This window comes from Macaca nemestrina, chromosome 1, assembly GCF_043159975.1.
Source record: "Macaca nemestrina isolate mMacNem1 chromosome 1, mMacNem.hap1, whole genome shotgun sequence".
Taxonomy (NCBI): Eukaryota; Metazoa; Chordata; class Mammalia; order Primates; family Cercopithecidae; genus Macaca; species Macaca nemestrina.
Window position 1 is genome coordinate 141,195,650 of NC_092125.1, and position 13,737 is coordinate 141,209,386.

Genomic DNA, 13,737 nt, shown 5'->3' on the forward strand with positions numbered 1-13,737 from the left:
AAAAACGATTTTTAAAAAATTAACAAAACTAAGAGTTGCTTTTTTGAAAAGATAAACAAAATTGACAATCCTTTAACTTTAACCATGCTAAGAAAAAAAGCAGAGAAGATGCAAATAAATATTATACAATCAAAAATGAAAGAGGAGGCATTACAATAGATGCCACACAAATTAAAATGATCATAAGGGACTGTTATAAACAATTATAAGCCAATAAAGAAGGTAACCTAGAAGAAATGGATAAATTCCTAGACACATACAACCTATTAAGGTTGAATCATGAAGAAATAGAAAATCTGGGCCGGGCGCGGTGGCTCAAGCCTGTAATCCCAGCACTTTGGGAGGCCGAGACGGGCGGATCACGAGGTCGGGAGATCGAGACCATCCTGGCTAACACGGTGAAACCCCGTCTCTACTAAAGGATGCAAAAAACTAGCCGGGTGCGGTGGCAGGCGCCTGTGGTCCCAGCTACTTGGGAGGCTGAGGCAGGAGAATGGCGTGAACCCGGGAGGCGGAGCTTGCAGTGAGCTGAGATCCGGCCACTGCACTCCAGCCTGGGCGGCAGAGCGAGACTCCGTCTCAAAAAAAAAAAAAAAAAAAAAAAAAAAAAAAAAAAAAAAGAAATAGAAAATCTGAACAGACTCATAATGAGTAGGAGATTGAGCTGTAATAAAAAGTCTCCCATCAAAGAAAAGTCCAGGAACTGATGGCTTCATTGCTGAATTCTACTGATGGCTTCATTACTGAATTCTGCTAGTTAAAGGAAAGACCTAATACCAATCCTTCTCACACCCTTCCAAAAAACTGAAGAGGAGGGAATATTTCCCTCATTTTACAAGGCCAGCATTACTCTGACACCAAAGCCACATAAGAATACTACAAGAAAAGAAAAATTATATGCCAATATCCCTGATGAACATAGATGTTAAAATCCTCAACAAAGCACTGGCAAACTGAATTCAACAGTACTTAAAAAGATAATTCACCATGAACTAGTGGTATTTATTCCTATGATACAAGGATGATTCAACATATGTAAATCAATTAATGCAACCCACATCATTAACAGAATGGATAAAAGTCAAACGACTTTGGTAAATGACTGAGGTAACTGACTGAGGTAAATGCAGAAACAGTATTTGACAAGATTCAATTTGCTTTTCATGATTGAAAACTCTCAACAAGTTAGGAATAGAAGTAAATTATCTCCACATAATAGAGGCCACAAGCCCATCACTAGCATCATACCCAAGGTTTACCCAGAAAACTTTTCCTTTAAGTTAATATCTGGAGCAAGGCAAGGATGCTCATTCTCTCCACTTCTATTCTCTCCACAACATAGTACTGGAAGTCCTAACCAGAACAATCAGGTATGAAGAAGAAATAATATGGCATCCAAACTGTAAAGGAAGAAGTAAAATTGTCCCTGCTTGCAGATAACATAATCTTATGTATAGAAAACTCTAAACACTCCACCAAAAACCTGTTAAAATAAATTCAGTAAAGATGAAAGATAAAAAAATGAACATACAATAATCAGTTGCATTTCAACTAACAATTGTAATGATTGAAAAGGAAATTAGAAAAAAATCCCATTTGCAATAGCACCAAAGAGTAAAATACTTAAGAATAAACTTATCTAAGAAGGTGAAAGACTTGTATGCTAAAAACTACAAAACATTGATGAAAGAAATTAAAGAAGGCACAGCTGGGCACAGTGGCTTGTGCCTGTAATTCCAGCTACCTGGGAGGCTGAGGCAGGAGGATCACTTGAGACCAGGAGTTCAAAGTTGCAGTGAGCTATGACCATGCCACTGCATTCCAGCCTGGGCAACAGGGCAAGACCCTGTCTCATAAATAAACAGATAGATAGAAATGTTAAAAAGAAATTAAAGAAGACAAACAGAAAGACATCTAGTACTCATGGATTGGAAGACTTAATGTTGCTAAAAAGTCCATACTACACAAAGTGATCTATGAATACAATGCAATCTCTATCAAAATTTTGATTGCTTTTTTTATAGAAATAGAAAACACAAATCTAAAATTCATATGGAACCACGAAAAACCCCGAATAGCCCAATTAATCTTAAGAAAGAAGGAAAAAGTTGGAGTGACTTTGAGTTTCTGATTTCAAAATATATAACAGAGCTGTAGTAACTAAAACAGTGTGATTACTGGCCTAAAGACAGACATAGAGATCAATGGAACAGAACAGAGAGCCCAGAAATACATCCGCATACATACAACTGCTCTTTAGTAAAGGTGCCAAGAATACACAATGGGTCAAGAAAGTCTCTTCAACAAATGGTGCTGGGAAAACTGGATATCCATAAGCAAAAGAATACAATTTGATCCTTATCGTACAACATACACAAAAATCAACTCAAAATGGATTTAAGACTTCTAACTTACGACCTGAAACTCTAAAACTCCTAGAAGAAAACACAGGGGAAAGCTTCATGACATTGGTCTTGGTAATGATTTCACAGATATGATACCAAAAGGACAAGCAACGAAAGCAAACATAAACTAGTGAAACTATATCAAATTAAAAAGTCTCCATACAGCAAAGGAAACAAGACATCGAAAAAATCTACAGAATGGGGAAAAATACTGCACACCATACATGTCATAAGGGGCTAATTCCAAAATATATAAGAACTCCTACAATTTAATAGCAAAAATCTGGTAACACAATTAAAAATTGGCTGAAGACTTGAATACACATTTCTCCAAAGATGACATACAAATGGCCAACAGGTATATGAAAAGATGTTCTGTGTCATTAATCATCAGGAAAAGGCAAATTAAAACCACAAGGGGATGTCACCGCACATCTGTTCAGATGGCTATTATCAAAAAAATAAAAGATAACACGTCTTGGTGAGGATGTGGAGAATAGGGAGCACTTGTACACCACTGGCAGGAATGCAAAATGGTGCAGCTGCTATGTAGAACAGTATGGAGGTTCCTCAAAAAATTAAAAATAGAACTACTATATGATCCAAAAATCCTACTTCTGGGTATTTGTGTTGGCCTGTTTGCATCGCTACGAAAGGAATACTGCAGGCTGAGCAATTTATAAAGAAAAGAGGTTTATTAGCTCATGGTCCTGCAGGCTGTATAAGCATGGCATCCACATCTGTTCAGCTTCTGATGACGGCCTCAGGAAGCTTACAATCATGTTGGAAGGTAATGCGGGAGCAGGCACATCACATGGTGAGAGAGGGAGTAAGAGACAGAGTGGGGAGATAACAGGCTCCTTTTTAAACAACCAGGTCTCACCTGAACTACTAGAGTGAGAACTCACTCATCACCATGGGGATGGCACCAAACCATTCATAAGGGATCTGCCCCCATGACTCAAATCCCTCCCAAGCCCCACCTCCAACACTGGAGATTACATTTCAACATGAGACTTGGAGAGGACAAACATTCAAAACACATCAGCATTCATTCAAAAGAACTGAAATCAGGATTCCAAAGAAATATTAGCACTACCATGTTCACTGCAGCACTATTTACAATAGTCGACATGTGAAAGCAACCTAAATGTCCACTAGTGGATGAATGGATAAAGAAAATGTGGTGTATACATATAGCAGAATATTATTCATTCTTTAAAAAGAAGGAAATTCTGTAATATGTGACCACATGGATGAATGTTGAGGACATTATCCTAAGTGAAATAGGCCGGTCACAGAAAAGGCAAATACTGTATGATTCCATTACAAGTCAAACTCATAGAATCAGAGAACGGAATGGTGGTTGCCAGGAGCTGGGGAATGGGAAAATAGGGAGTTGCTATCACTGGGCATTAAGTTTCAGTTACGAAAGATGAGAGATCTGATGTTCAACTGTGTGCCTATAATTGACAATACTGTACTGTACGCTTAAAAATTTGTTAACAGCATAGATACCATGTTAAGTATTCTTTCCAAAATAAAATAAGGATGAATAAGAAAATATATAGAAAGTAATATTAATGAACTAGAATTGCCAGATATAATTCATATATAAATTACTTCCCACAGGTAAAAGCCACATTAATAAGAATTGGTCAGAAGTAATGCTTTGTGAGATCTGCAAACACACAAGAAATTTTTTAAAATGCAATTCATTTTTTAAGTTAGTTTCAAATGTGTAAAAACATAACAATTTGGAACTATGTTTAAAAATAACACTATTAATATTGCATGTACATATTATAAGATTTTCTAAAAGGTCAATCTGGGGTTATTACTAAAAAAAAAAAAAAAGACTGCTTGCTCTTTCAGATTACAGGGATTACAGGCATGTACCACCACGCCCAGCTAATTTTTTGTATTTTTAGTAGAGATGGGGTTTCACCATGTTGGCCAGGTTGGTCTCAAACTCCTGACCTCAGGTGATCCACCTGCCTTGTCCTCCTAAAGTGCTGGGATTACAGGCAGGAGCCACTGCGCCCAGCCTTACATTTACTTTTTGTAGTGGTATCTCAACAGCTGATATCCTACACATGTTTTCTCAGTTAGATTTCGACGTATCTTCTATGTAACCCAGTCTGATGTTATCCTTCAGGGTTCACGGGACCACTAGGAGGTATTTAGATATACATAAGAGGTCCGTGAATAATGTCATTTTGTTTACTGTTGTTTCATTATAATGTTGATAAGGGAAAAAAGGATTTCTGGTCAGGCCATTGTCTGTGGGTAACAAACTTCGAATTTTGAGAAAATTAAAATACTCTTTCTGGGTAACATACTTCGAATTTTGAGAAAATTAAAATACTCTATTTTCCATCAATAAAGTTAAACATATTTTACTTATATAATAGAATATGACAAATATGTTAAATTAGTATTTCTTTAAACCTGATTATCCACAAAGAAAGACAAATTTTGAGAATAATCACTATGATGCCAGAGGCTATTGATCAAACTGGATGTTTGGCTGTTCTGATGTTTATCTTTTCATCTGTCTTGAAAGAAAAAGTCAAGTATTCACCACAAAGTTTACAAGGACCTAATTAGAGCCATAAAATTAAAATAAAAGAGTATAGCATTGGGAGAGGCATAGTTTGATGGGCTTATTCTTCAATTAAAACCATATATCTACCACTTGTTTAAAAAAAAAAATCAAACTTGTTAAAAAGATACTCAGCTAAAATCCCTCCCAATCTATCTTTAGCCTGTCCCCAGACTCATCTTCTCTCATTCTAGTTACAGCAGAATACTGACACTACCTAGACTCCACATCCCTGGTCACATTTTTAGTCTTTCAGGAATGCCCTAACCTACTTATTTTAAAATTGTCCTCTAACCAGGTTCATTTCAAATTAATTCTCTCATTATTTCAGTCAGATTTAACCTTTGTGATCCTATGTATACACCTGAATTCTAAGTTATACAATTCACTTGCTTACCTATTTGACAATATATACTGAGTGCTAACATGTGCTAGGCACTGTTCTAAGGCTGAGGCTACAATGATAAAGATTTGACATGTAACTTAATGCTTGTACTCATCATGGTCTACCTTGTATTTTTCTTAGTAGTTTAAATGCCTATTTTTCCACAAATTTGTGAGTTTCTTGAAGTCAAGTCCCACACATTAAAAAAAAAAAAAGCTTTGCTCACATGGAGCACTTATCGTATTATATTTAGAATGGTAGCAATTGGTTTTAAGACTAGGTTTTGTCTTTTATTGTCTTGGGAACTTGAACAAGGCACTTAACTCTTTGATTCTCTATTCTCATATGTGAAGTAGAGACAACAGTACCTGTCTTATGCTAAATTTCACAAAAAAAAAGTATTTTGTGGAGCTCTATAAGTCTAAAAAAATCCACTAAATATTGGTACTGAGCAGATAAAGAAAATGTGGTACATATGTACTACATGTAATACTACTGAGTCATAAAAAGGAATGAAATAATGTCTTTTGCAGCAAGACATTGGATGGAGCTGGAGGCCATTATTTTAAATAATTCACGAATGGAAAACCAAATACTGTATTTATTCCATTCACTTATAAGTGGGAGCTAAGTCATGAGAATGCAAAAACATACACAGTGAGAAAATGAACTTTGGGGATTCAGGGAGGGGAGAAGGTTGGAAAAGGTGTGAGGCATAGAAGATTATATATTGGGTACAGTGTACATTGTTTAGGTGACAAGTACACTAAAATCTCAGACTTCACCTCTAAAGAACTCACCTATGTAACCAAAAACTGCATGTACCCCAAAAACTATTGAAAAAAAAAATCATTAAAAAAAATACCAGTACTACTACTATATTAGTAAATGAACCTGCCTCTTCTATTGAACTAAACTATGGCTGGACCAATAATTTGTTAACTATTCACTGACCAACAAACTAATGTAAAACAGTAAGCAACAATACAACACAGTCCTTCATTAGCTAAAACACAGAATTACATTTACTTTTTTTTTTTTTTTGGAGACACAGTTTCGCTCTTGTTGCCTAGGCTGGAGTGCAATGGCATGATCCCAGCTTACTGCAACCTCTGCCTCCTGGGTTCAAGTGATTCTCCTGCCTCAGCCTTCCGAGTAGGTGGGATTGCAGGCATGTACCACCACGCCCAGTTAATTTTTTGTATTTTTAGTAGAGATGGGGTTTCACCATGTTGGCCAGGTTGGTCTCAAACTCCTGACCTCAGGTGATCCACCTGCCTTGTCCTCCTAAAGTGCTGGGATTACAGGCAGGAGCCACTGCGCCCAGCCTTACATTTACTTTTTGTAGTGGTATCTCAACAGCTGATATCCTACACATGTTTTCTCAGTTAGATTTCGACGTATCTTCTATGTAACCCAGTCTGATGTTATCCTTCAGGGTTCACGGGACCACTAGGAGGTATTTAGATATACATAAGAGGTCCGTGAATAATGTCATTTTGTTTACTGTTGTTTCATTATAATGTTGATAAGGGAAAAAAGGATTCCTGGCCAGGCCATTGTCTGTGTAGAGTTTTCATGTTTTAACCATGCCTGCATGGGTTTTCTCTGGACACTCCAGTTTCCTCTCACATCCCAAAGATGTGTACATTAGCTGAACTGGCGTCTCTACAATGTCCCAGTATAAGTGAGTGTTCTGTGCTGTGAGTACACCCTGCGCTGGAATGGCATCCTGTCCAGGTTTGGTTCCAACCTTGGGCCTTTAGCTGCAAGGACAGGTTCCAGCCACCCACAACTGAAACCAGAAAAAGCATGTTGGAAAATGAATGAATACAAATTATTGTAAAGTAAAAATTCATAAAGCATATGGTGATCATACAAATATATGACAATAAGCGATGCAGTATAAAAATACTCAATGAGCCTGCCATATTTGTGACTGCTTTGGAACTGCATATAGTAGGAGGTGTTCTTTACAATTTTTGCTTTGCAAACATTTATTCCTTGATTTAACCCACCATTGCTACTACTGCCACTCACGGATTCACCAAAAACTGGGTAAATAATTACCTTGTTTTTATTAATATTTCTGAAATGTATGTATAGCTCACATTTACTTCAATGTTCAATATAAGAAGTGTCTTAGGTCTTTACTAGAAGGCTGATGATCTTTTTGAGACCAGAAATATGCCATAGGAACTTAACTCTTGTTCATATCCATTAGTCTATATACAGTAAAATTAGTTTTGCTATACATTGTTTTGCTTAAAGTTAAATTAGATTCCAAGATTCTAAGATTCCAAGGACCCATCAATGACATCAAGTGCAGACTTATTGAATAAAGAAATTTGTTACAGGGAGTTGACCTTACACAATTGTAGGAGCTGCTTAAACAGCCTTTGTATCTGATGGTGTAGTTTGAATTCCACAGGGCAGGCAGTTGAGAAGAGGAAAGATGTAATGTTGGGGAGAGTGAGAACAAACTGACACCCAAGAGCATCAGCTGGTTGACAAGGATGGACTCACATCAGTCTTACTGCCTCCAACCTGGATGCAATGGGTATCCTGCAGGAGATGCTGGTGCCTTTCATTATGGAGCTAGACATATACTGGCACGGGGTAAGAGAAGCTGAAGGAGGATATAGGGCAAGGAAGAACAGTTACAGACCTGACTGCAGTGAGCCAGTAAATAACTTTCCTAGCATAAATGAACACTGCAGTAGTGTTCCAACCTTCCTAGTATAAAAGCCAAAAACAGCTGCTGTTTCACTGTCATCCTCCAAATTTCACACAAAATTGTCTCTTTTGGCCACTCTAACTAGAAACATACAAGAAGGAAATTCTGTGAAGTGTAGTTGACCCTAGTGAAACTAACATATTACACAGTCAACATCTTGTCAACCTGGCATCTCTTAAAACCATACACATCTCTTAAAACCATACTTAGTTCTCAAATGGAGAAAATAACAGTCATGCTTCCACCTAACATGATACAACTATCCCTCCACAGAACAAACATCCTAACCCCTTCCTTCTAAAAGACAGGATATGAGTTCCTTTTTTTTGTTTTCAGGGGATGTTCATTCTCCTTCAATCTGATTCACAGTTTTCTTTGATATTTTGTAACTTAAATATGTAGATATAAAGTTAACTATTATTAACATGTCTTATATTAGATGATGCGGAATAAGACAGTAGGAGAAACAAAAATATTTGATTAATATATAGACAAACATATATTAAGAAGGAATATGAACGTTTGTATCAGTACTGCAGTGTTCACTTCTGTAATTCCTCACATAGCTGTAGCTGTTATTTTTACATATCTTTTTCTACTAACCACTCCATATTCCCTTTGCCCTCAGCAAGTACTTCACTATTCATAGTTTCTTATCTGGAAGGGTGGCCCAAACTTTATTCTCAAAAAATCGGGGCCATCATCAGCACTGCCTAACTTGGGTTCTTATAGCTTTCTATTGATTTTACTCATAGAACCTATGAGTACTGCATTCCAGACGTACTCTACATTACCCACACTGTGTAGTAGCAACTCAATTTCCTCTTGATAGGCTCAATCTATCAATAATTCCCCTTCTTTGCCTGTGGGTTTACAGTGGCCATAGGAGGGCAGTCTCAACTTCCAGTTCAACAGAATCATTACTTGTGTCCCCACATGGAAGCATTCTTCTTTTGGGGATTAAGACTTATAAATCAGCAGAGCCTAAAGTTGGGAGGATAGGAAGCAAAAATTTTGCTACTGAATCACTAGGAGTAATTGTGTGTGGTGCCACACCTATTTCCAAACTGTGGTTTTTAGGCCCGTGAATCCTCGCTAGAGGAGAAATAGCAGCATAAATCAAAATCTGATTTAGAGCATGTATTGCATCCTGGAGGATACTGCCCCAGCCCCACAGGGCATTGCCACCTAGCTGGCACTGTAACTGAGTTTTCAAAGGCCTTTCCTACCTACTATCAACCCAGCTGCTTCAGGATGACTGGGATCTTTCTAAGACCAGTGAATTCCACGAGCAAGGCCCAACCAATTTCCATACTTCATTAGCTGGTAAGTGAGTTCCTTATTCAGAAGTGATGCTGTGTGGAATATCATGGTAATGGATAAGGCATTCTGTAAGTTCATGGATAGTGGTTTCAGCAGAAACATTATGAGCAAGGGAGGCAAATCGCTATCCAGAGCAATGTTTTTTCCAGTGAGAACAAAGCACTGCCTTTTACAGGATGGAACTGATCCAATGTAATCAACCTGCCACCAGGTAGATGGCTGATTCCCTTGAAGAATGGTACCACTGAGAGTTTCACTGTTGTACCCAGATCCACCTGGGTGAGTGGGTCGATATTACTGAACCAATGCATAAGCCTTTCTCTGTGGCACCATATCTGCTTTGTTCATGAATCAATATACACATCCTGGTGGTTCTGCTTCTCAGTTTGAACCCTGACAGATGAGCTGGGTATGGAGAGTGGTTTCAAAGGAACTGAATCTTAGGACTAGGTTATCTGAATTGGTTCATGCTTCTTGCTTTTATAATATTTTACATTTATATTTCAATCACTGAAAGTACTATACAAAACTGAATAAACTTTTTAATGGCACACACACAAAAGAGTATTCAGGTTATACTTACTAAGGACTGAATCAACATATTAAGACAACTTTTCTGAATCTCAGGAGGTATATTTGCAAAGCTTCTCTCAGACCAAAACCTTGCAAAATGCTTTACAATCCACCTGTTAAAATCAAAGAATACCAAGTTAAAGAAATTAAAATGTTTTTCATTATAATAGTCAATATTTTGGTTTCAATTACATAACTGTACATATATATATGACCTGATTAATACTATTGATTTTATGAACTCTAAAATGGACTTTATATTCTCTTTCCTGTAAACAAGTATTTTAAACCCATGTGCAGAGATTTTAACATAATTAACCGTGGCTCAGCTAAGATAAAATGATCCTAAGTATCTTCAGTAATATCTACATTATTACTCTATTTAGTGGTGAAACTAGTACAGCACTAAGCTACTTACTTACATTGTGTCCAAGAAAACAGGCCAACTCTAAAGTTCCCCACAAAATTAGAAGAATAGAAAAACAAAATCCCTAAATTAATAGTATTAGCACTACTTAACATAACTTACTTCATGCAGTCAGCAAAAAGACTTTCCACTCCAACTGAATGAGCAATAATCAGGCATTCTAGTACAGACGTCAATGTTCTGGGAACAGGCTAAAATTGATGGAAAACACAACATTTATTCTTTTTCAATTTACAGAGGCTAAAAATATTTGGTTCATAAAGATAATCCAATTTATATACCTAAACTGCAGAACACATACAACTCAAAATCTGATAAATTCAAAATTTATTTTCTATATTTAACCCTTTATCTGAAATTAACTTCTGCTGGTACTGAGGCTACAAATAAGCTCTAGTCAGAGTCTATTTTTTTCCTTAAAAACACCTTTCTATACAAAAACTTAAACATGAATGTTTATAGCAGCTTTCTTCATAACTGCCCAAACTTGGAAGTAACCATGTTGTCCTTTACTAGATGAATGGATAAATAAACTGTAGTACATTTGTGCAATGAAATATTCAGCTCTAAAAAGAAACGCGCTATCAAGCCATGAAAAGACATGGGGGAATCTTAAATGCATATTACTAAGTGGAAGAAGCCAATCTGAAAATACTATATGATTGCAACTATATTACACCCTGGAAAAAACAAAACTACAGAGACAGTAAAAAGGTCAGTGGTTGCTGGGGGTTAATGGGGAGGGAAGGATGAGCACTCAGAGCATAGAGGATTTCTGGGCACTGAAAACACTCCTTATGATACTATAATGGTAGATACATGCCATTATACACGTGTATAAACCCATAAAATGTACAACACCAATAGCGAACTCTATTGCAAACCATGAATTTTGGACAATAATGTGTAATTGTATGCTCATCAGTTGTAACAAATGTACCGCTCCAGTGGGCGATGTTGACAATGGGGGAAGCTATGCATGTGTAGAAGGAAGTGGGTATGTAGGATATCTCTGTACCTTCCTCTCAATTTTGCTGTGAACCTAAAAATGCTCTAAGTTTTTTTTGTTAAAAAGTCTGTAATTCCTTTAAAACTAAGTGTCACTAACAACTTTCAATTTTATGGCATATCATTTGAACTCTTTTGGCTGCCAGAATGCACACAATTTTTATTCTAATTTATTTTAGGTTAAATATCTTTTTTAAAGCAAAAGTGGTATAATAATTTCTAGCACATCACATTGCAATACAACAACATGGTCTAATCTGCTTCCTAACATATAAATACAAATTAAAGTAATTGTGCAATGAGAGGCCCTATATTGATCTCAGATAAAAAGAATTTAGTTAGATCATAATTACATATATATATACATTTTTTTTTTTTTTTTTTGAGACTGAGTCTGGCTCTGTCGCCCAGGCTGGAGTGCAGTGGCCGGATCTCAGCTCACTGCAAGCTCCGCCTCTCGGGTTTACGCCATTCTCCTGCCTCAGCCTCCGGAGTAGCTGGGACCACAGGCGCCCGCCACCTCACCCGGCTAGTTTTTTGTATTTTTTAGTAGAGACGGGGTTTCACCGTGTTAGCCAGGATGGTCTCGATCTCCTGACCTTGTGATCCGCCCGTCTCAGCCTCCCAAAGTGCTGGGATTACAGGCTTGAGCCACCGCGCCCGGCTTATATACGTATTTTTTTGAGACAGAGTCTCACTCTGTCGCCCAGGCTGGAGTGCGGTGGCGTGATCTTGGCTCACTGCAACCTCCCTCAGGTTCAAAAGATTCTCCTGCCTCAGTCTCCTGAGTACCTGGGATTACAGGCATGTGCCACTACACCTGGCTAATTTTGTATTTTTAGTAGAGACGGGTTTCTTCATGTTGATCAGGCTGGTCTCGACCTCCCGATCTCAGGTGATCCACCCATTTCAGCCTCCCAAAGTGCTGGGATTACAGGTGGGAGCCACCGCGCCTGGCCACATAATGTATTTTTTAAAAGCACATATACAGAAATAATAAATGAGAACAAATAAAAGGTAGATACAAGTAGGGAAAACAACTCACTTCTCCTGTTGTTACATATCTTTGCTATGTATTGCCCATGCAATGTATTTTCATGTTTTGGACCTTTCTAAGCACATTTATTTCTCAATTAGGTTGAAGAGTTTAATTTCTTTTTATACACTTAATAAAGAACATCAAACAGCTAATTTGTATATCTAGTCTCTAAATGTGTACTTCTGAAGATCTGCTCTCTGAGAGAAGAGCAAAATCTTCTTTGGAAATGTCTCCAGCATAGTCCTTCTGGTAAGGTCAGTGATTTCCAATTCTTTATTTATGAATTACTATTAATTTGATTTTCTAACACCCCTCTGCTAAAAGTGTTATATTAGTATTAAAAAAATTGAACGTAGGCCAGGTGCAGTGACTCATACCTGTAATCCCAACACTATGGAATATTGAGGCAAGGTGGATTACATGAGGTCAGGAGTTCGAGGCCAGCCTGGCCAACATGACAAAACCCCAAATCTACCAAAAATACAAAAATTAGCCAGGTGTGGTGGTGCATGCCTGTAATCCCAGCTACTTAGGAGGCTGAGCAGGAAAATCACTTGAACCTGGGAGGCAGGTGGAGGATGCAGTGAGCTGAGATCCCACCACTTGACTCCAGCCTGGGTGACTGAATGAGTGAGACTCATCTCAAAAAAAAAAAACAATAAAAAAAAGAAATTGAATGCAAATCTTTCGCTTTGCATATTAACAATTTAAACAATTAAGATCCTTTTGAGATAACTGGAGATACTTTAAGTTATATAAAATATCTGTGTGTGTGTGTGTGTGTGTATTTTGTTTGTTTGTTTTTGTTTTTGTTTTTTTTTTTGAGATAGGGTTTGGCTCTGTCACCCAGGCTGGAATGCAGTGGTGTGACCATGGCTCACTGCAGCCTCGAACTCCTGGGCTCAAGTGATCCTCCCACCTCAGCCTCCTGAGTAGCTGGGACCACAGGCACATCCTACCATGCCTGGCTAATTTTTAAAAAAAATTTTGTAGAGACAGGATCTCCCTCTGTTGCCCATGCTAGTCATAAACTCTTGGGCTCAAGCAATCCTCCTACCTTGGCCTCCCAAAGTGCTGGGATTATAGACATGAGCCTCCACACCTGGCCTAAAGTATATTTTTAATTGGTGACCAAAAAAAAAAAAGTAAAGCCTACCAAAATCCTATAAATGAAGTCAAAAATGTTTAATTGTGTAAAAGACAGGATTGTGAAGCTAATGAAATTATTGAAGCTA

The 13,737-nt window shown here is 37.5% G+C and overlaps 1 protein-coding gene across 2 annotated transcripts in view; it reads right to left on the reverse strand.

Annotated features, from left to right (window-relative positions):
- The window catches only part of LOC105485386 (BTB domain containing 8), a 98,846-nt gene that overhangs the window by 28,303 nt on the left and 56,806 nt on the right, over positions 1-13,737 (reverse strand). For both annotated transcript variants that reach the window (XM_011747693.2, XM_011747692.2), the window contains exons 8-9: positions 10,558-10,646; positions 10,039-10,141 (exon numbers count right to left, since the gene is read on the reverse strand). In XM_011747693.2, the coding sequence (XP_011745995.2) occupies positions 10,039-10,141; positions 10,558-10,646 (192 nt within the window). The remainder of the gene's footprint in view (positions 1-10,038; positions 10,142-10,557; positions 10,647-13,737) is intronic.